This window comes from Taudactylus pleione, unplaced genomic scaffold, assembly GCF_031769625.1.
Source record: "Taudactylus pleione unplaced genomic scaffold, aTauple2 ptg000609l, whole genome shotgun sequence".
Taxonomy (NCBI): domain Eukaryota; kingdom Metazoa; phylum Chordata; class Amphibia; order Anura; family Myobatrachidae; genus Taudactylus; species Taudactylus pleione.
In genome coordinates this window covers 94,048-118,535 of record NW_028285011.1, presented here as the reverse complement: position 1 = coordinate 118,535, position 24,488 = coordinate 94,048, and the positions used below count along the sequence as shown (strand labels likewise).

Here is a 24,488-nt window from a genome sequence, read left to right as displayed (position 1 = left end):
CATTGATGTGAAGGCTGTTTCATCACGGGTGACAGCAACAATTAAGAGTGAAGTCCAGGAGTGGAGAATTTTGTACCTGGCGGAAGGGGTCATGTTGGAGGGTATGTGAATGTCCCTCAGTTTGTATTATAAAAATATCTAAAGTGATGAGGTCTATTTTTCTTTACTGGGTTTGCTATTTAATATATTAAAAACTGGTATTAAAAAAATTCAGCATATAAATTTAATTTTTAGAACAGAAGAACAAAATGCCTATGTATTGTGTCACTTTGTTTTTGCAATAAAGTTTCTACAAGGAAAAAAAGAGTACTTTACCTCTTTAGTTTACAGCCCTGTATGACTAGTGTGTGACTGACTTATTACTAGTGGAGCACCCAGTCCAGAGGTTGCTGCACCAACAGTGACAGCAGCAGCAGCAGCAGCAGCAGGGATACACCCGGAAGGGAAGACTGACACGGACTGCTTTGACAGCAGCACAGACGATGACAAGGCTGCCGGCATAGCGCTAATAGCATAACTGCAGGGAATTGCTAGGATGGACTTCCAAGCAGAGCTGCCCTTCCTGGGGCTGAGCGTGGCTATTTTCTCCAGCCTGCTCAATGGCTCCACGTTTGTGCTGCAGAAGAAAGGCATCTTGAGAGCCCGCACAAGAGGTACAAAGGGCAGGGTGCCAGGCTCTGGGCAGGTGTGACATTCAGTGTACACAGAGGCTGGTGCAGTAAGTCATGCGTCTTGCGCAGCTCAGTGGCTGCAGTCATTAGAGATCAGAGCTTTTCCATCAGCTGTGGCCTTTGTCCTGCCAGTACATAGCAGTGGTGTCAGAATGAATATGTGGCCATGTATCTTCATTTAAAATCTAGCAGCATGAGGCTTTGGCAGGCTAACAGGAAAAGCTACAGCTCTTGTGGACTACTATTTCCAGTATTACAGTCCCACAACAACTGGAGATCGGCATGTAGACTATAGCATTCCCTATGAGGGTTAAGTTTACTGACCGCTACCTAGAAACATTTCTTTGCAGATGGCAAAAAAAAACATTTCATTTGTCCTATACACATCAAAATATATAGAGTCACTGATCCTCCTGAATATTGCATGTTTTACACAGCTTCTGATCTTTTTAAAAGGTTAACAAACTGAATAAGTTATCCAGAAGGACGTCACTATTGGATGCCCTATGACAAATTGACAAATAATATTATATAACATGTATCACATTTGTATAACATTAGCTGGTGTTGTAGCTGCTGTAAATGAATTAGTTACATTTGCTCATAGTGTGTGAGATATATTGGTAGATATGTTTTTGTTTTCAGCCATAAATGTGCTAGCATATCCTGAACATAACCTGCTATCTCATTTACAGTTGATGTAAAGGTTGTTGGTCTGCAGGGAGTATTATTGCTCTCTAAATATTGTAATGTGTGTTATGGGATATCTGACCTATTTGCAAACTCCTTGTCTGGGTGGTTAACAAGTTCATGGGTGTAGCATCTATTATTATGTTAATATTATTTATAACTTCCTATCAAGAATGACCACATACCTGGGATCCATAACAGGGAAGTTGCCACGATTTCAGATATTCTGGATTTAAACTTTATTGGGGCAATTCTATTGTTTTTTTTAACCGTGCTATTTAATGGGCACCCAATGTAGCAATTCAATTGTTTTTGGGTCCCCGTTAATTATCGTGCTTGTTGCACCCAATTAGACCGGTTTTAGCCACATAAAATGGCTAAACCCATCTAAAGTCCTATAACTCAGAGTAGAGTAGTCCACAAGCGCTGCTAGAGTATTATCCATCCCCAAACAGAAAAACAGGAAATTTTCGTCAATTTTCCACAAACAGCAATCTTTAATGTATTCGGTACTTGTGTACTTTACGGACTCATTGCAGAGAGAACCCAAGTGTCCTACACTTATAATAATAATAATATTTCCTTTTTGGAGAATACAGAACATTTCCACAGATAATACTCTAGCAGCGCTGGTGGACTACTCTACTCTGAGTTATATATTGTTCAAGAGATGGTGTGCTTTAGAGTTGGTACTGAGCTGTAGATATATTTTGAGTACCGGCAGCCCGTTTCCAACCTCTGCAAACACCACTAAAGATCCAATCTTGTTTTCCCTATGTTAAGAAATGTCCTGTCTAGATGTTTCTCTGCATAAGCAGGCTTGGATTTATATCAAAGCCACACAACTGGGGCAAGGAGTAGAAGATGCTGGCACTCTGCTCAATATTGCACATATTAATTATTTATTTAAAACATGTAATCATTATTATATTTGTGTATTTATATAGGTGGAATGCAAAGGGAGGAAGAACAATGGAGCATTGTGGTGGGTGGGGGAGAGCTGAGAGTGGCTCAGAAGAAAGCATGATTTGTAAACTCGGGCCTGTGCATGACTTAATGTTTATATACAGCCATGGCCAAAAGTTTTGAGAATGACACAAGTATTGGTTTTAACAAAGTTTGCTGCTTCAGTGATTTTTGACCTTTTTGTCAGATGTTACTATGGTATACTGAAGTAAAATTACAAGCATTTCATAAGTGTCATAGACTTTTATTGACAATTACATTAAGTTTATGCAATATTTGCAGTGTTGACCCTTCTTTTTCAAGACCTCTGCAATTTGCCCTGGCATGCTGTCAATCAAATACTGGGCCACATCCTGCCCATTCTTGCCTAATCAATGCTTGGAGTTTGTCAGAGTTTGTGGGTTTTTGTTTGTCCATCTGCCTCTTGCGGATTGACCACCACTTAGTAATCACTTTTGCCTTATGGCAAGGTGCTCCATCATGCTGGAAAAGGCATTGTTCATCACCAAACTGTTCTTGGATGGTTGGGAGAAGTTGCTCTTGGAGGATGTTTTGGTACCATTCTTTATTCATGGCTGTGTTCTTAGGCAAAATTGTGATTGAGCCCACTCCCTTGGCTGAGAAGCAACCCCACACATGAATGGTCTCAGGATGCTTTACTGTTGGCATGACACAGGACGAAGACTTTTGGAGGATGATCTGGTGTCAAGAAGGGCAGCAAAGAAGCCATTTCTCTCCAGGAAAAACATCAGGGACAGACTGATATTCTGCAAAAGGTACAGGGATTGGACTGCTGAGGCCTGGAGTAAAGTTATTTTCTCTGATGAATCCCCTTTCAGATTGTTTGGGGCATCTGGAAAAACGCTTGGCCGGAGAAGGAAAGGCGAGCGCTACCATCAGTCCTGTGTCATGCCAACAGTAAAGGATCCTGAGACCATTCATGTGTGCGGTTGCTTCTCAGCCTAGGGAGTGGGCTCACTCACAGTTTTGCCTAAGAACACAGCCATGAATAAAGAATGGTACCAAAACATCCTCCGTGCAACTTCTCCCAACCATCCAAGAACAGTTTGGTGATGAACAATGCCTTTTCCAGCATGATGGAGCACCTTGCCATAAGGCAAAAGTGATAACTAAGTGGCCCAGAGAACAAAACATCAAAATTTTGGGTCCATGGCCAGGAAACTCCCCAGACCTTAATCCCTCTGAGAACTTGTGGTCAATAATCAAGAGGCAGGTGGACAAACAAAAACCCACAAACTCTGACAAACTCCAAGCATTGATTAGACAAGAATGGGCGGCCATCAGTCAGTATGTGTCCCAGTAGTTGATTAACAGCATGCCAGGGGGAATTGCAGAGGTCTTGAAAGAAGGGTCAACACTGCAAATATTGACTCTTTGCATAAACTTAATATAATGTCAATAAAAGCCTTTGACACTTATGAAATGCTTGTAATTTTTCTTCAATATACCATGGTACTATCTGACAAAAAGGTCTAAAAACATTGAAGCAGCAAACTTTGTGAAAACCAATACTTGTGTCATTCTCAAAACTTTTGGCCATGGCTGTACATGAAATAGGACAAGCTCCCGTGCATTAGAGGATATTTTTATACATGCATCCACTTGCAGACATCAAAACGACTGCACGAATACGACATTGTAATCGTGCAGTCGTTTGTCAGTCTGTGATGTGCTTACACTGAACAAGCAGTTGTTCAGTGTAGGCACATCAATCATCTGCAAACATATTGAACCTGACGTTATCGTCATATTGTATATTGGGCAATTATTACCCAAATTGGATATACTTATCAGTTTTGTGGATGAGTTTGGGGTGCGGTGCCCCTTGGGGTTGGTGTGGCTGGGCTGCTCTGGTGAGGCACACATTAACACTTTATTTAGCACTTTTACACTTTCCAACTGTCCAATATATTTTGTGTGTATGTGTGTGTATAATATATATATATATATATATATATATATATATATATATAATATATATATATTTTTTTTCTTAGCCTTTTAATTACACCTTCACTTATTAACACATAGTTTTTCCTTTAATCCTATACTAACACTTTAGTCTCTCACTGGTGTGCTTCGCTGGGGTGGCTGGCTATCGCCGGATTTTTTTGGGTTCTGCACCCCAGATTCTGACCAAGTGATAGGGACCTCCGGTATCAGAGACGCCGTGACGCGGCCCGGAGGCTTAGCCATATCTTTGCAAATATATGCAACTGAGATCTCTGAATTATCTACCACCATGTAGTTTTTCAAATCTTATTGCTGATTTCATTCAGTGTGCTGGGGGAATACTTTTTGTTGTTTCCAACATATGATGATATCTAAACGACCAGCGGAAGCGTGCATCGCTGGTCGTTTTAGACATTTTTTTAAACGATCTGTAAACTATTTTCAAACGATAATTGAATGATAACGTTATCGTTCAATCGCTTAATTTAATCGTCTAGTGGATGTGTGTCTTTACTGTATTTACAAATTTAAAATTAGTCTTTAGACTGGCGCTGCATTGTTTAATATACTTGGAGTAGTGGAAATAAGAAATACTGAATTTATAAGAGCCAGTAGTTTATAGTAGCCACACATTTAGAACCACTCAGGGTTACTTACTAACATTTGCTAAAAGGTGCACATTTTCACTGAAATCATAGCAGCCAGATAGCAATTTGCATTTACCTGTTTAGTGCATAGTTTCATAGAAATAAAAGTTTCTAATGCAAATTTGCACCTTTGCATAATACTACGTGAGACTAATGATCTACATTCTCTTCTCTCTTGAGAAGGAGGGAAATTCATTCCAGCCATAAAGTAAATTGAAGGTTTGAAACATGACCGCGAAGTGTTATATGAGTGTTTCACTTACCCCTTATGTTACTGTCTGCATTTAGAAGGTTTTTTTGTCATTATTGTAGGTGCATCTTACCTTACAGACTTGATTTGGTGGGCTGGCACCATCACAAGTAAGTAGCAAGCTTAGTTGTACTTTATAAATAATATCCATAATCAGATCTATCATTTCATATTCTCATGCACCTTTTTGCGCAAGTGACAATGATGGCATTGATACATCTGGCAATAGAACTAAGAGATCAAAGTCATATGTTTTTGGATCTCTAATGTTGGGTACACACTTAAACGACCGATCTGTCAGCAGACCGATCCGCCGTCCGATCAGCCTGTTTGTAAGCTATTCACACTTGCCAGTCGGCCGCTCGATTTTTCTGGCCGGACATCACAAATGAGCGCTGGCATTTAAATTTGCCCACTCAGTTGTGATGTCAGTATAGGCAGTCCCTGCAGCCAGTGTATGGACGGTCGGCAGGTGCCCGTACACACATGCAGATTAACCGATATATCGACATCGGCTGTGCTGCAGAGCCGACCTTTATGTCTGTGAATGACATAATTCAGAGACATATCGAGTGTAAACACCCGCCATTGCATGCATGATATGTGCATCGATCGAGCAACAAGTGTGTACTCAGCATTAGACTTTTATCACACATTTTATGTGTTGTATACCAGCTAGTGTAAACAGCTGATTGCTGTATGTATTTAGTGTTATTATTTATTATCATTATTATATTTGTAAAGCACAAACATTTTACTGCCCAAATGAGCTTACACTCTTGTCAGCAATAGGACCAGAACATGCTTAGAAATGGGCAATGGGGTATTGTGGGCCAGAGATTTTAGCAAGTGAAAAGGAGGTAGAATCAAACCATCCCAGAATTCTCCACTCTTCCAGTTGTCTACATGGATAATAGCTGTTAACACTGGGCACACAAAAGTTAAAACCATATGGTTCCAGCTACGCCAGATAAGTTACAGTATACAGATTTTGAATGGGAATCACATACACCATAGACTTAAGTACAAAATATTTAGAAAATATTTACATTGCCTGACTGAACATATGACATCAACTTTGAAGGCTTTTTGTATATTTATCTTTATTCTACATAGTAACAAAAATAAAAGTAGCCTTTATTGAATATATTGTAAAACCTAGAGATTGCAAATTAAAGTGGGTCAGTAATATGGTATTATATGTAATGCTCTGGTTGTATGTAGAAGGTTACATCAGGCACACTTTGGTTTTAATTTTAAACTAGTGATTTATGTAGCATAACTGTGACTGAAATGCAATGTGATATTTTGACTTTTTCTTAGTGGCTTTGGGGCAGATTGGAAATTTCCTAGCATATAACACTGCTCCAGCTGTACTTGTGACTCCCTTGGGAGCTCTGGGCATTCCTTTTGGGTAGGTGGTCTACATAATATTTATTTGTCATTATTGTATACACTAAAATTTGAATCCATACACTTTTTACCCATAGATAATAATACATCTGGCAGACATGGTCTGATAACTATTGCAGAGAGGGTGGCCAAGACCATGTGCTGCCTGTGTGTCGGTGCAAACATCTGGCCGTTCTACATCACTAATGTTGGCATATGGTATAAAATTACAAGGCATACCGTCCATAAATGCTGAATAGTAAGCTGATCAAAAATGACCACATTCAAGTTTAAGATTTTTCTTTGCAATACAAAATATCCTATCTGTTTGTGAATAGAAGTAGGCACATGACTGTTATCCCACATTCTCCATAGAACTGCCCAGACCATACATGTCAGACAAGCTTCAATGAAAAGAAACCAAAATATGCTAAAGTTATTATCAGCGCCATATTGCTGTGCTAACCTGCACATCCATATGCACAGATGGCACTGTGCAATCATAGATGCATAAAGTACTGCTTTTGTTCTCATTATTGTCCTTGGGAATAACGTATTATGATTCTACAGCCTGCAGTAATATGTCCTGTATACAGCACACTCCTGCTGCTGCTTGGCAACTTCTGGGGGAAGATTTATCAAACCTTCTAAAAAGGACAAGTGGATGATTATCTAACACAGGGCCTGATTCAGAGACGGACGCTCTGAACGAACGTTCGCTCTGAATCAGGGCGTTTTTTTTTTGTTTGTTTTTTTTGTTCGGCCTCCCGGCCGCTCGCATAGCTGTGGGTAACCACCCACAGCTATTGCGAGCGGCCAGGTTGATGGTCGCGATGGTCAAGACTATCGTGACCATTGGGCTTGCTACGAGACCCTTGTGGTAGGGTCTCGTAGCCACAAGCCCCAGAGAGCTTCTGGCTCTAATAGAGCCGGAAGCTCTCCCACTGACATCACTGATGATGTCAGTGGGGCCGCCCCCACACGGCAGGCGTTCCTTCGGGAACGCCTCCATTTGGCCAGCCACCACCCCCCTGCCCGCCTACCAAACGGGACGAGCTGTCAATCACCATCAACAGCTCACCCCCTTTGGTGCAAGACCCGGAGCGACGGCCCACCCGTCGCTGGCCGGATCTTACGCATGCGCACGACGGAGCCGGCTCCGTCGTGCGCATGCCCAGTGGGCAAACATCGACCCGGTTGCAAGCGCTCAGCGCTTGCGACCGGGTCTGAATCAGGCCCACAGTCTATACAATTATACATGCAATCTCACTGGTTGTTTTGGACAACACCTCCACTTGTCCTTTTTAGAAGGTTTGATAAATGTCCCCCTTTGAGCTTATGGGGCCCATACATCTAGCTGCTGTCGCGGCAATTCCCAGTCCTGCCGGGGTTGGGGAATCGGTGAAATCCAACATGTTGGACAATCTCAATTTCCCGACTCCGACATGAAAATGGTAGGAATTGGCGAGTCGGGGACATTTAACATGTTGAATTTCCTGATCTGACAACGGAACGGGGAATCGAGCCGTAGATCTATAGCCCGCATTAGTCTCATGAGAGATCTGATGTTTGTGGAGATAAAAGAAAACTATCCCACAGTCCTCAGTTACAAGTAAAGGGCTTCAAACAAATATTTGGTTTTCTGCTTATTCTCTTCTCTACTTATGGCACATCTGGGGTGAACATCAGGCTGGCATGGGAAGGGTTAGAGTCCTTTCAACCCCCAAATACCCACATTGGAATAGTTCTTTAATATCAGAAACTTTAGTAACCAAATGTACTAAAAGAGATACACTTGAATGTGTTCTCATTAGCTACTTGTGGTCTACACTATAGTTTGTCCTGTTCGTTGTCTCCAAATTCAGTGTAATTTGCCCTATTTAAGATTCCACAAGGGACCCGACATCTGCTCTTACTAATTGCTTTGTTAGTATAGGGTAGATTTGTTATTTTGGGCATGATGCTGGGTCGCACGCAAACCAGTGTTTCCGCTTTCATACTGTCAGATTCCCTGGTCTCTACCAGTTTATTTTCCTGGTTTTAATGGTGAAATTCCCTGTATAAATTCCCTGCCAAATTTTGTACTTAAAATGCAGGGGAGCTAACAAAACTAACTACAGAAAACAAAAATTCTAACCTGAAAACGTAATTTTATTAGGCCAGGAAAGTAATCCCAGAAGTGGAACACTGCACGCAACAGCATCTATTGCCGGTAGCCTGTCTGTGAATTTATACATACAAACTCCTTCCATTGTGTACATCTGTGTGCAGGGCCAGATTAACAATGGGGCAAATGTAGCTACAGCTCCAGGCCTCCACATACAAATAGCCCCATCATCGTGACAGCATGATGTTGACTGGCCATCTGCTGTCCACAAGGTCACCCATAGATCATAAGTAGTAGATTTGTATTTCTAGTTACCTCACAAAATTAAGCTTTTTTTTTTTTTTTTTGCTTTTACATATTTAGGGAGACATTGGGGCTGATAGTGTAGGGTGTATACACTCCCACATGGCACTCTCCACACCTACACAGTAATGGTCACACCTCCTCTGCTTCTCATAATAGGCCCTTGATCATTTTCAGCTCTAGGCCCATGTGGCCTTCAATCCGGCCCTGTCTGTGTGGCTGAATGCTCAAGGGCTGAGACGTCCACCTTTAGCGCCTGTACACATTGTAATACTGATTGGTGCGTTCTTATATGTCACCATTGGCTGCACCATTGAAAATTGCACCAACCCCTTTGGCAGACGCAGTGTCTCTGACCACGGCCTCCTGTGATTGCAGCTGTGTGTCAGTGAACGCAACCACTTGCATTTACATGCCGTGATACTCCCATAACACGCCCATAAGACAGGGGTTTTTTTGTGTTCACTTCATGCCACCACCCAGTCCCCTCCCAGGAATGCCCATCCCTTTTCCGCAACCTTTCTGTCCCGATCGGATCAGCACCTTTTGTGCGTACACTCTTCTTGCATGTGTGCAGTTGCAAATAATCCCTCAATTACATGAACTTTGGCATTGTGTGCAAATTGCGTGTGACTCAGAATCAGGCCCTTAGACTGCTGCATAATGTACATTTGAATCTATTTACTACCTTTGAAGCTTCAACCTCAGTTGGTGAGACGTGTGAGGCTGTGGGCCTGAGGCAGAGTTGCACGCAATGCCGATGAGTGATTTTCTTTGGTGCTGCGCATGGGGGAAAATCCCTAAAATTTCCTACAGTGCATGCATTACAGAGTGGATGAACAAAGGCGCTGTTGCGATTAAGATGCACAGTGTCAGGGATGTCTTGGAAAAGTGCTGGGCGATGACTGGGAGGTGGAGATGGTCCGTATTATGGACGTGTTTTGGGCGTGTTACATGAGTGTCACTTAAGTGTGTGCGTACACAGATGCTCAATCGCTCACATAGGAGACCATACTCAGATGGATAATCTGCACTTACCATAGGGCTGGTTTCAATGGTGCGACTGATGGTGTCCTCGGTAGAGGAACCATACTTTTCTTGTCTGGGGGACAAGCTTCCTGTATTTGTACGCCAACCAAGTGTAACGTGTACATACAATGCTGTTTGACAGATTGTAGATCAGCTCAAAGTTGCACAAAGGCAACATGAAAATAGAAATATAATAAACTTTAAAATCCTATGTCTTGTGCATTTGGCTGGATTTTATTCATTCAGTGAAAATAATATACTCTGTTAGATTTCTAATTGCTGACTAGTATATGTCTATTACAGTGCTTCCCAAACTTTCTCAGTTCGAGGCATCCACAGGGTCTCCTTAATTTTTTCAAGGCACCCCCAAACCAATATAATTATCGAGGAGTCACATTTTTAAAGTATTTGGGTCAAAATAACGTAATAAGTATTTAAAAAGAAAGAAAAACTGTGCTATTCTTACTCATTGCCCCATCTCTGTTCCATTGCATCTCTCCCTTTGCAGCCCCCTCCAAATGTCTCTCATTGCAGCCCACTCCAAGTCTCTCCCTTTGCAGCCCCCTCCAAATGTCTCTCATTGCAGCCCTCCTCCCTATAGAACACTATGTGGCACTCAGCCCCCTCCAAGTGTCTCCTGTCTACTTGTGCAGCTCCCTCTCCAATTATCTCTCATTGCAGCCCTTCTCCCCCACCTGTAGTTCCCTATGCGGCCCCCTCTCTATAGAACACTATGTAGCACTCATCACTATATGCGCGTACCCACCACCACCCAACCCTCTCTATCTCTCCTTGCAGACCCCTATAGTTCTCTATGCAGCCCTCTCCCCGCCCTTTACCTTTAGTAGCTACGATCACCAGCGCCGTTCAGCTCCGCAGATCAGCTAGGACCCCATTCAGCAACAAGCAGCCTTTCTGACAGCTCCCGCACACTCCTGCACGCTGCAATCCCCACACCCACTCCACTCCGCTCACCAACCCGATCCTCTTCCGACGTGGGGAAAAAAAATCAGACAACCATGTTAGGTCACAGGGTGCGGCACCCCAGTGACAGCGCTGCGGCAATCCAGGGAGCCGCGGCACACAGATTGGGAGACTCTATTCTATTATAATTTACTATTTCATTAGGATTTGATTTATGGTATATGGGTGTGTTTAAACCTCTTGACTTGTCATCTTTTTACCTAGTAAAGCCAGTTTATTATCACCCTTTTATTAATATTGCAGCAACATATTACATAACGCTTCACAAAAGATGTTTTGATCATTGAGATCAGTCACTGTGCAAGTTGAGGTTTAAAGTCTAAACTGTCCATTACTCACACACACACACACTAGGGCCCCATTTAACAACAAGTCATAATAACAGCTGCTTATTTAATTTAGTATTGCAGTGATAATAACTAATATACCATTGATATTTAACATTAATTACCTCCAGCGAGGTCCAGCATTTTCCCCCCTCGTCAGTGGCATCCTCCGCTCTGTTGCTGGCAGCCTATCGCTGCCTGCGAGGGGCTGCTGTGTCATGCGTATGCGTGATGGCCAGTCTGCACATGCGCATGACTCTTTCAGCCGGCAGGGGGTACCAGCAGTGCCTGGAAGGCTACGCTGATGAAGGCTGTGCTGTGTCCCCATTGCCAGCAATGGGTACATATCGCTCTCTCCATCTATTGATGGCGTAAGCGATACATTGCGAAACAGCAGTAATCTTAGTGTACTGCGGTTTTGTTGAATACTGAAAGGAGGGCATAACCCTTTGTACACTAGCTAAAGAGGTTATGTCTCATTGTTAAATGGGGCCCTAGGTTTCATTGTCAGAAGCCAATGTTTGGGGGACTGCAGAAGGAAAGCATAGCTCCAAGAAGAAACCCTGCAAAATATAGGGAAAACATACAAACTGCACACCAATTGTACTCTAGCATAATGCCCACAGCTTCAGTGCTAATAAGACACAAATCTCAAACACTATGCCACCATGCTGTTCATATATTCCATGACAGGACACTTTCTGTTATCACTCTTTCACTACTAAAGCCAGTCACAATACATTCACTGCTTATTAGAAATATGATAGGGTGACCTATGTATGATCTCCTGATACTGTTCAGTGTATTACATGTAATTATTTAGTATTTTACAGTAGTTAAAGTGGTCTTAAACATTGAAAATCATGTACACATAAAATCCATTGTCATTTGTTCAAAACACATTAACATGTATTTGAAAATAAATAATCTAAGATATTTGTGAAAGATTGATGTTCTGTATTATCTTGTTTTACATTTGAAAGGTCTGTCTTAGCTTCATATCTACTGAAAGAAAGGCTCAACTTCCTGGGCAAACTTGGATGTCTGCTCAGCTGCGTGGGCTCTATTATTCTGATTATCCATTCCCCTAAATCTGAAAATATAACTTCTCGAGCCGAGTTTGAAGATAAACTTTCCAACCCAGGTACAGTGATTTTTCTAGGATTTTCATCATCTCCATTCTGGTTAGCTGTGCTGGATTTATAACTTGGTATTATAGTATGGGGACTGATTGGCTATCCTTATTCCTATATATATTATTCCTATATATATTCCCCAATTTGGTTGTATGTGCACCTGTAATAGCTCCCAACTTTGATAGGGATCAATTGGTAGTTAATCTGGACTAGCAGAAAATATGGCACTTGATCTCCACAGTTTGACAATGTGTAGAGTCATCCCAAAGTCCCATTTATTATGTCCCATTTGGAGTACTGAACAGCTAAAATGGTCAAATTTAGTTGTATGCATCTGCAGCCAGACTTACCTGATTGCTTGGTCTGAGCACTGGGACCATCCCCATGCAGCATTGGTTCTGTTACCTTTTTTTTTAAGCTGCGAGATGTAGTCGGATGTGCTAACACAGGGAAAGCAATATCCATGTGGCCTCTAAGTATCTGGGAGAAGCCACCATTGATATGAGACTCACTGGGGCTAAGATTTCAAACTTGGCAGTCACGGCCCAGCGTGTACTTTGGATTTGTACTTGGAAGACAAATCCAGAGTCTATGAGTACTCTGGAGTTCCTTCCATACTCTGGGTGGTAATGTCCAGTCCAAACCTTGATAATGCATAAGGCTACATACCCTAGACACAATGCTCAATCAATGGTTTTGCTCCTTTCATCCAAACAAGAAGGTAAGGAGACAGAGGCCCTGATTCAGAGCCAGACGCTCTGACAGAGCACTCGCTCTGAATCATGGCCGTCCCTCTTAATTTTTAGAGCGGCCTCCTGGCCGCTCGTATAGCTGTGGGTGACCACCCACAGCTATAGCGAGCGGCCAGGAAGATGGTCGCGATGGTCAAGACCATCGCGACCATCGGGCTTGCGGCGAGGCCCTTGTGGTAGGGTCTCGTTGCCGCAAGCCCTGGAGTGCTTTCAGCTCTATCAGAGCCGAGAGCACTCCCACTGACATCACTTGTGATGTCAGTGGGGCCGGCCCAAGACGGTAGGCGTTCCCATGGGAACGCCTCCGTCTGGGCAGCCACACCCCCAGCACGCCCACCAAAGGGGGCATGCTGTCACTCACCATCGACAGCACACCCCCTTTTGTAGCGAGACCCGGAGCAACGGCTTGCCCATCGCTATCCGGGTCTCGAGTCGCCTCCGTCGTGCGCATGCACACTGGGCCAACATCGACCCGCTTGGGAGCGCTCAGCACTCGCGAGCGGGTCTGAATCAGGCCCAGACTTCCAAAGGTTTTTCTTCTGCTTCCCATGGAGAGCTGCAGAGAGGTAAGCAGGCTTGTGCAGCTAGGCTGCAAGCTACCAAGCCTCTGACAAGCAGTCAGCATGACTTGAAGACCACCCACATGGGTACTCATGTGGTGGGGGACAATCTGCTCTCCTTCCAGGAACAATGGTTTGATTCCACAACAGGAGATCTAGGATAGTTCCTATATCTCCTGAAGTCAATATCCAGTTACTGTTTTCCTACCTATCTTTCTAGAGACCAAACATTCTGTCCTGACAGGTGTCCCTTGTTTTTGTAGGAGTAGTTACTCCTTTCCTGAAACAGCAGTTTTGGATTTTTACTCACATTTCTTTCTGACCCAGAAACAGGATTGTTCCTTTTGACCTATTATGAACCTGATACTTTCCTTTTCCAATTTGAGGGACAACTGCATCCTCAGATTCGAGGTTCAGGCTGTGGGACTGTCCTTCAATCTTTCAATATAAGTACTGGAACTCTGAGTAATATTCAATGCCAGTTCTTGAAAGGAAGGACCTTCAATATCCAGTCCAACAATGATGCAGCTATTGCTTGCATAAACCAAGAAGGAGGCACCAAAAGTGCCCTTGCTATGAGCGAGACCATTAGGATAATGTGTTGGTTTGAGCAAAACATTCCAGCTATCGCAGTGGTTTTCAACCACGGGGTAGGAAACTGAGAAGCAGATTTTCTTAGCAGACAAACACTTCACCCTTGGGATTAGTCCCTTTATCCAGATGTTGACATGGTGGTATCTTAGTTGAGAGACACAAGGTGGAACGTTTCTGCTCCTGGTCAGAGTATTCACAGACTTGTAGGCTCCATCTCCATTTCTTGGAGCTTTAATCTGATTTGTCTGTTTCGTTTGGTAGTGATGATTCCTGGGATCCTAACAACAAAAAACATATTGAGGGCCTACTTTCATTTCTGGTAGTATCGGACTGGCCCAGGAGGTCTTGGTACACTAAATTCTAAGCATAACCCAAGGTGGTATCTGCTTCATAAGTCAGGGCCACCATAGTTTACCTATGGACATAAGGTGAGTGTACCTTAGTTGGATACGAGAAAAGAAATGGGACATTGTACTTAACGTTAAATGCATTTCTCTCAGCCCATTTGGGAAAACTGGATGCCATCCCAGGCAGCAAATGGGATGTATAGAGGGTGAAGTTTGAGCTATTTTCAGAAAATGTAAAATGCCCAAGCTCCTGTCACCACACTCTATACTCCGTGGTATCCAGTTTTCCCCAATGGACTGAGAGTAAAAAGACTTACAATACTCAGTTCTGAAGTTCTGTTCAGCAGGTCTGGTATGATATGTCAACCATCATATTGTCGGTGTTGCCATGTTAACATTCATCATGTAGACTGTGATTAAATGTCGACCTGTTACAATGTCGACATATTGTCCCTGGTGGCCCAGTGGTATCTTACCTGCTCCTGACGGTTGCAGCCAGTCTAGCATGTCTTCCAGATCCCAGTGGTCATGTGACTGTGACTTCCAGGTTAGAGCTGCGATCCTGCGGTGTTTCTCCCTTAATCCTCCCTCTATTGCCTCAGTCTAACCTCCCCCTGCAACCTAAACAATTTCTAAATGTTATTTCTTTGGTGTTACTTTTATTCTTTCATTTTATGTCTTTGAGGTTCTCCGGATGAACTTTGACTGATTTTTCTTTTTTTTTTTTTATTTGTTGTATATTTATTTTTTTATGCTATTACTGAAATCATGCCCTAAGGATTAATATTCTGTCACTCCAATTGTGAATTATTTTTGTTTTTATCACGTTTAGTATTTCATCTATTGAATAAATATATTGTTTTATATCATATTTAGTCTGTATAAATGAAAAATCTATATTAGTTTAAAGCTCTATACTACTGTAAAATGTTGCTAAGCTGTTCCTCCCTGTATCTGGACCCTGTTGGCCACTCATTCAGCCATTTTTTTTTTTTAAATTAATTCCAGTTAGTTCTGTTCACCACTTTAAAATGGCTTAGGGAATGTGTGAGTGGGAGAACCAATCAGAGGGCCTGATTCAGAGCCGAACGCTCTAACCAGAGCGCTGGCTCTGAATCAGGGCCCTCCTACCTCAATTTGGAGCGGCCTCTTGGACGCTCGCATAGCTGTGGGTTACCACCCACAGCTATAGCGAGCGTCCATGATGATGGTCGCGATGGTCAAGACCATCGCGACCATCGGGCTTGCGACGAGGCCCTGCGGTAGGGTCTCGCTGCCGCAAGCCCATGAGTGATTTTGGCTCTATCAGAGCCAAAATCACTCCCACTGATATCACTAGTGATGTCAGTGGGGCCGGCCCAGACGGTAGGCGTTCCCATGGGAACGCCTCCGTCTGGGCAGCCACGCCGGCGTGCTGTCACTCACCATCGACAGCTCGCCCCCTTTGGTGCGATACCCCGAGCGACGGATTCCCCGTCGCTCGCCGGGTCTCGCGCAAGCGCACGACGGAGCTCCCTCCGTCGTGCGCATGCGCACTTAGGCACCATCGACCCGCTTGCGAGCGTACAGCGCTCGCGAGCGAGTCAGAATCAGGCCCAGAATCCACAAATTCTCAATTTTGGTTTCTGATTGGACCTGCCGTTCACAATACCCCCTTCTCTGCAGAACAGAGAAGTCCTAGAAAAAAACAGATGCTTGAAGAAGGTCCTTCAGGGATGGTGCAGCACATTTTACAGCAGGTGGCAGTGCAGCTTTATTGGGAATCATTTTAAGATTCTAACCTATATCTTATTTTCTGTTTCAGTGTTCCTCTGTTACCTATGCATTGTTCTCCTGATGTTGACATTGCTGATATTTTGGTTAGCACCAGCTTACGGAAAGAAAAATATCATGGTTTACATTGGGGTGTGCTCACTGTTAGGGACATTCACTGTCCCCTGCACCAAAGGTATTGGCCTTGTTGCTCAGGATGCCTTCACCAACAATCCAAGCAGCACGAGAGCAGCATACATTTTCATGTGTCTAATAGCAGTATTGGGGTGCAGCATCCTCATCCAGTTTCGATATATTAACAAGGCATTAGAAGAATTTGACTCTTGTATATTTAGTGCTGTCTATTACGTGATATTCACAACATCAGTTCTGTTCGCAACAGCAATACTGTTTCAAGAATGGACCAAAGTAGGCGCAGTGGACTTCTTGGCTATATTATGTGGTTTCATCACTGTCTCCACTGGAGTCATATTAATTCAAATGTTTAAAGAGCTTAACATAAGCTTTCGAGAGCTGAACAAGACACTGGAGAAAAAAGAATGAAAAAGTACAAATTGACAGGACATTCCATGTCAAAATAACCTAGCTGACTCTTACCTGCTCTGATGTGTGCCTGTATATGTGTAACTATTATACAGATACTCCAAATACCCAAAACTGATAGCACAATTCACTGTCAGACAGCCTTTACCCTCAGAGACGCTTCACTTGGCTTAGGGGCCGATTCAAAATTGTACACAAAGCTGATGGTTTACGTACAACTCTGCATAGGATCTGTACTGCGCATGTGCAGATCGCCTACTGTGAGATCGCTTGCAGTGCCCGGATGCTGCAGCCTGATTGGCAGTTGCGTCCGAAAATCCTTCATCACGTAAGCCATCAGGTAGCGTCTATTTACACTAGATGCCTCCTGCGGCATTATAATATTATTGCATAGCCTCTGCGTACAAGGTTGCAGGGGCTGTGCAAAATTGTAGAACTTTGAATCAGGCCCTTAGTTTCCGTTTTAAATAAAATTGTTTAATCCAGTAATCATTCAAGTCCATTTTGGTTGTATAGACTTATTACAACGGGATGCGGTGAATATCCTAAACCACGGGGATTCCAGTGCTCACAATGCCGGTGCCGGAATTCTGACACCTGTCATAATCCCAGCGCCGGCATTCCAACTGCCGGAATCCCGAAGTCAAGTATCGAGGGTTAGGGTTAGGCACTAGGGGGGGGTTAGGTTTAGGCACTAAAGGTGCCCACACACATACCGATGTCCTCATGATACGATTTTATGGCCACTTTCCTCATGAACTTTCACGGGAGCTCCCTTGCCGTCGTGATCACGATTTGGAGTTAAAAATGTCCAATCTGACTAAAGATCTATCTTGCAGCCAATGCATTGTATCCCAGATTGGCTAATCTGCCCTACAGCACGGCAGATCAGAAGATGCGATGTACGACGAACGGGGACGCGCATCGGCATCGTGCTCGTGAGTATAAACTCACGATTTGTACTTTTTTTACCCGACTCGTCGAAATCGGCCAAATCGTTTAAAATGTCGCTATGTGTGTGGGCACCTTAAGGGGGGGGTAGATTTGATTTAGGGTGCGGGGTGGGGGAGGTTAGGTTTAGGCACTAGGGGAGGAAGTTAGGCTCAGGCACCAGGGAGGGAGGGTTAGGGACAGTGAGAGGGGGAGAGTTAGGATACATACTGACAGTCTGTATCCTAACTCTGTCGGGATCCCGGCGTTGGGATATTGAGCGCCGGCATCACGTACCCATCCCATTACAACTGAGTCAACCTTCCACCACAGCACACTGAATATTACAGCAATATTAATGTTTGATCCAGTGACTTCATTATAAGCTAACCCAGCAATGTTTAAGTATATAAAACATCCATAATGTTAGTTATGGACTAGTCCTGGGACGGGTTGGATATGAAATTCCGGCTGTTGGTAAGCCGGTGCCGGGATCAATATTGTTTGTCCCAGGGGGATGTAGTCGGCATCCCGGCGTGCAGGATGCCGACTACATCCCCTTGGGACAAACAATATTGATCAAGATTATTTACTTTTTTCAAAATCATTATTATTATTTATTACCAGCAAAGACACCAAAAGAATCTTTAATAGAAAACTGCTATGTTGACTTGAATTTCTCTTAAAATTTTCACTCTTTAAAAACCAGCAGGCCTAAAAATATATATATACTGTATATACTGTATATTTTTTAAACATTAATCAAGTAGCAGGTTGCAAATGATCTTTGACATGGAATGGAGAATACTGTATGTACAGTATATAATTTGTAAGTGTAAAGTCAGATGCCTATCCTGGTATGTAATCTGCCATATGAGTCAGACTTAGAGGCCTGGTTTTACACTGTTATACTGTATAGTCTTATAAAAAGCTTTGTTTGCACTCAGGTAACACATCTAAAGCTACTCTGCATTAACTAAGCGAAGACACTTTTCATTGTTTTCTCTGATTAAAATGTGGTTTTCTAACCCATTGTTATGAGAGAAAATGGAAAACTGTGAAGATTTAAATAGGACAAAATAACCTAATAATTGCATTGTACTGTGGATAAAATTAAGTTATGTTAGTTTTATATTGCCTGCCTCAACAGGTAAACAGAACTATTTATTTAAATGATGGCGGTATAGGAATGTGCATTCAATAAATAGGTTATTTGTGTATGTTGTTGTATTATACGTTCTATAAAGTGGTTCTAGTGTGAATTGCATCCACTTGACCTTCCGGCTTATCAGCAGGGCTGATCTGCAAGAGCATCCTGGCATGTCATAAAATACCTAATCCTTCAATGTATAGAAAATACCTTATAGAATCTTTTTCTACTTCAACTATTTATCACAAAACTCCTCACAAAAAGGGGTATTGTGACTATTTTTTTTCTTATCCTGTAAACATAAAATAAATACAGGGGTACAAACCATTCAGTATCATGTATTATTATTTTACAAAAAATTATAGTGTGACTTGTTTTTCCAAAGCAGTTACCTCTGTTTAGAACAGCAGTCAGGGGTGACCCTATTTTCCTGCTGTATTTGTCTGAATTGGTAATTACTACCGTGAAACAATTTTGTTTCCGCGCTGTAAATGGTACACATGAAAAAACTCTTGTCTGACGTTTTAGACACCCACTGAACATATTAATTAATGGAACATCACCACAAAATATACATTGATGCAGAGGTGACTGAAGATTAGGTCCAATGAAGCAATCACACTTGGCCCTGGTTTGTGCAAAAGGTTTTGGTTACTGAAATAAAAAAAATAAAAAAAAAACCTTATACCCAAGGCACTATAGCCACAACTGGTTTTGTGAATGGAAGCATAAGAAACTCCTGCCAAAATATGTTATCAGTAATTTGATTACATTTCCTTAGCATGCATCTTAATGCCCCTGGTTCTCCCCTTTTTAGTGCTCTCTATTAAATGATATTGGGCAATTATATTCCAGGCAGAAAATATAAATATCACCAAGCTTCACTCAGAGATATATATATATATATATATATATATATATATATATAGTATACGATTCGGTTGCATTGACATAGAATCGGTTGACATAGAATCAGTTAACTTTAATATATACATGAAGAAAATAATGTGCATGCTTTACTAACCTAACTATACGTCTCTTCTTATACACATAAGGCTAGACCTTACTGAATAGAACATTCCCATTTGGCTTGAGTAGGTGGTGAAGTATTTAGAGGGTTAGGTTACGAGAGGGAAGGTTAGGGGGATTGGGTACAGGGATCCCAATCATCAGGATGGCGACGGTCAGAATAACGACAGTGGCATCTCGACAGTCAAAACCGATGTTTACGCACATCTCCAATGTTATTAGATCTGCGGGTGCGCAGGAGCCCCACTGCGCATGTGCCGATCTGAGTCTGCAATGTTGCTCACAGTGTCCCAAACGCCACAGCATGATTGACATGCTGTTGGCATTGGGGTGTCCGTGACATGGAGCGTTCCAGAAAATGGGGGGCGTGTCGGATCCATTTTCAGGGCATGTCATAGCCAGTGGCTGTGTCCTTTTGACGCAGTTTCACTGGCCCCGGCAGTGTGATTTTGTCCGGCATCCTGAGTACGCTGAGTGTCACTCAGATGTCCGATGGTCACGCAGTTGATCCACTACTGCGTCATTGGATAAGAGAAGACGGCAGTGGGCATCTATTTACTTAAGACGTCCCCTGTGGCTTTTGCATATACTAGCACAGCCGCTGCGTACATTGCTAAAGCAGGCCCAACACTGACAATATATACCACACCCTTCTGTGATGGCATAAATATTTTGGTTAATGTTTACTATAAATATTATTTTCAGTTATGTTTGCAAAATGAATTGATAACCTAATGGTGCATACACACGGTCAGATTTTTCCTTCAGATATGAACGATAACGATTTAAAAATCGTTCAGTCGTTCATATCTGAAGGAAAATCTGACATACCTGAACGATGGCCGATCAACGATGCGCGTTCCCGATGGTCAGATAACTATTTCTGACATCTGATGTGTTTGCAGTCAGACTTGGACGATTCCATTCATTTTAATGCAGTCAAAAATCGTTCAAATCGTTCAAAACTTTGGTAGAATCGTTCAAATCGTTTAATCGTTCATCTGACAAATCTGACAAGTCTGACAAATCTGACCATGTGTATGCTCCATAATTAATGTGCTCCCTTAGATAAGCAATAAAAGGTATTGCCATATATGTCATTTTAACAGCACCCCCCACACACCAGCACCTACTACTCATTCCACCTGATTACATCCATGGTTTTATAGATCTGATGTACTTAAGAGGCCTCAAACGTGGAGTTTACTTTAGGTCTCCTACTTTACTGAGACAGCCTTGCATGAGTGTGATGTTCACTTCCTATTACATTATATTTTGGAATTTATCACAGCAAAGAACTAAGATTTTTAATATGCTCTTAATGAAGGTTTATTTCATTAGCACATGACAATATATATTATACATGCCTTGTTTAATCAGACTAATGTACTGTAATTACAAATGAATTTCAGACAACTATGCCTTGTAATGTTGTTTTATTAAAATTATTTATATAATAATAATATTGATCTCATACAATATTTGAAAAATAAAACAGACAAAAAAGAAACAAAAGTTCTTACAGTCTTCATGAGTGTTTTTTTTTTTTTTTTTTTACATTTCTATTTAAGTAAAAGGAAATGTATTTTGGACGCATCATATGTTCTATTAACGAAAAAAAAAAGGTAATTTTGGACATAACTTTTAGTGTGGATATTTCCATTGTGTTGAGGATGCAAACTTAAGCATATACAATAAACACAATAAATTATACATGGGAAAGTTATATCACCACTCTTCCAACTTTAATGCAATCTCAGAAAATTCATAGTGTATGTTTAATTCAGTGGCATGAGTCTCGTGCTCTTATTGGTGACCCTCCCACTGTTTTGGATGAAGGATGAGCGTCAGGACTTTTAGTGCATGTACATTTGGTTCCCAGTTCTCACTCCTGCTCTGCCCATTGGTATTATCACTTACAACTCTTCAACATTTGTATCTAAAATCCCTTTTTTCTTTTGCACACTTTGTAACACCTCTGTGTACTTACCACGTTCATTATAGTATGTGATGTTCTCTTCCCTTATCGCTTAGATTTTTACAAGAAGAATAAGTACCATTATGCTGTGTAGGTGGTCCCCCTCGTGCTGCCAAAACAGCTCTGATCCATCAAGACATGAACTCCACAAGAACACTCAAAGGGGGCGATTCAAATGTTTTTTAAGCCGTGATAATTAATGAGCGCCCAATTTTGCTATTCAATTGTTCTGGGTGCTCATTAATTAATCGCCCTCTTCGCCCCCTATGAGACCAGGTTTAGCCGTGTAAAACGGCTAAACCTGTCTAAAATTATAGTTAGGCCGCGCTAACTGCGGTAAGCGCACCCTAACCAGGGGGTTTCTCACACATTCCTGCTCGCACCCTCCTAAGTGCGTGCAGAAATGCCGGTGCCGGCGGCTATCGCGCCCTGACAGAGCAACGATTGAATTGCTCTGTCGGGCGTCTTTAAAGAAAAGCCGCCGCCAAAACATTTGAATCGCCCCCAAAGTGTCATGTGGTATCTGGCACCAAGCTGTTAGCAGCAAATCCTATAGGACTTGTAAATTGCTCACCGCAAGTTCTGTCCCTGCATGGGATTTTTGATAAATCCCTTTGATATTGCCTAAATTTGCAATGCGAGTTTAGGTGAAAATATCACACTACAATCTGCATTTCAAATGCAGATTGCAGTAAATAGAGCCTGTGTCCTCATCCACAGCGTATGTATGATTGGTTTGAGAAACACGACACTGTATTCATATGTCATGACCTTCTCAGTCACCAGATGTGAACCCAATCACACACCTGAAAGATTCTGCAACAACGCATGAGACAGAGCTGTCCACCACCATCAACCAGATATCAGTGTCTTTCACTAGACATTTGTAGGTGCAGAAAGTGATGGCACAACACCCTATTAAATTACTTTTAAATTGTTTTTTCCATTTTTTGTTCACTACATATTGTACTTTTTAGAGCAAACTCTAAGGTTATTTTATTATTCTTTTAATTACTAATTTTTCTTATTTGATTTTGCTCATTCTCTTAATTTGTTAATTCATCTATTCTCATTCATAGTGTGCATTAAAGGAGCTCGTTGTAGATGGGAAAGCATAACAATCAAATCCAAATCTTAAGTGTCCTGACTTGCAAAATGGAGTATAACTACAAAACCCAAGACAGCCCACACCACCAGGGGCATAGCTGCTGTGTGTGCAATTGCTAGGGGGCCCGGAGGACTTACAGGGCCCGCCCCCTGCACCCAGATCACCTCAATCCGCTCATGTTGCAGCCAGCGGTTGCTTCCTAGTCTGCAATCTATAAATAAGCATCTGCAGCGCTGACATATAATTAGAGAACTTAAAGCAGCTGATCTGATCTTGATGATCACAGCCCTCCTGCTCTGAGTCCTGGTGACTTCCTCTATGTCACCGTGGGGCAGGGGTACATGGGCTGAGGCGAAGCTACATGGAATGGGGTAGACCTACACAGGGCAGGCAAATCTACATGGGATGCTGCTGGACAATATAACCAGGCTGGCTTTGGTGTGTGTAAATGTGTGTGGTAAGGACTGCTGGCACTGTTGCTACTGGCAGCAAACAGCTGCAGCCCCACTGACTGACAGTGTGCAGTAGACGCTACAGAACCAAAAAGGCACACAGAACTTTCCCATGTGTGCCTCCCCTACTGTGCCTCTGGCCCCCTCCAATAGTGTTCATCTGACCCCCCTTACTAAACTGCTACTGACCCACACCTCCATGTGTGCCATTGACCCAATTCCCCATGTGTGCCACTGACCCACATCTCCATGTGTGTTACTGACCCACTTTACCATGTGTACCTTTGACCTACTTTCCCAAGTGAACCTATGAACACACCTCCCCTGTGTGCCGCTGACCCCTCTCCCTATGTCTGCAGGTGACCGCCTTCCCATATGTGCCTCTGACCTCCCCTACCATTCCTTACCTCTAAACCACCTTACCATATGTGCTTCTGACCCTCTCCCCATCTCTTACTGTGCCCCCACTGTCATCCCCAACTGTGCCTTTTCCTCCTACACAAGGCTGGTGGATGACAATCAGAAGTAGCGTGGGCGAACGGAGACAAGTCCGTGTTCGACACCGCATATTTGAACATTAAGATGGCAGGTAAGCACAGTTTTCCTCTTTCTAACGGCACTGGGGCCCCTCCGCAATTTTGCTATGAGGCCCACAAAGTCTTGGTTATGCCCCTGCACTTACCCAAGTGCGCACGTAATCAATGGGATATATATATATAGTATAATAATTTTAAAGAAAACATATTTTGTACTTCTAAAACCTGCAGTTTAAAAAATGAAAATGAAAAATCAATAAC

General features: G+C 42.6%; 1 protein-coding gene across 1 annotated transcript; it reads left to right on the top strand.

Moving 5' to 3' along the window:
* The first annotated feature begins 380 nt into the window (after positions 1-380).
* Positions 381-18,062, top strand: NIPA1 (NIPA magnesium transporter 1). The gene is made up of 5 exons (XM_088454033.1): positions 381-653; positions 5,261-5,308; positions 6,522-6,612; positions 12,323-12,483; positions 16,533-18,062. The coding sequence occupies exons 1-5, from the start codon at positions 536-538 to the stop codon at positions 17,042-17,044; spliced, it is 930 nt and encodes a 309-aa protein (XP_088310159.1). The 5' UTR covers positions 381-535; the 3' UTR covers positions 17,045-18,062.
* Positions 18,063-24,488: the final 6,426 nt, after the last annotated feature.

Coding starts and splice junctions, on each gene's coding strand:
- NIPA1 (XM_088454033.1), top strand. CDS start 536: ATGGACTTCCAAGCAGAGCTGCCCTTCCTGGGGCTGAGCGTGGCTATT. Junction 6,613..12,322: donor GCTCTGGGCATTCCTTTTGG/GTAGGTGGTCTA, acceptor TACATTTGAAAG/GTCTGTCTTAGCTTCATATC. Junction 12,484..16,532: donor AGATAAACTTTCCAACCCAG/GTACAGTGATTT, acceptor TTTCTGTTTCAG/TGTTCCTCTGTTACCTATGC.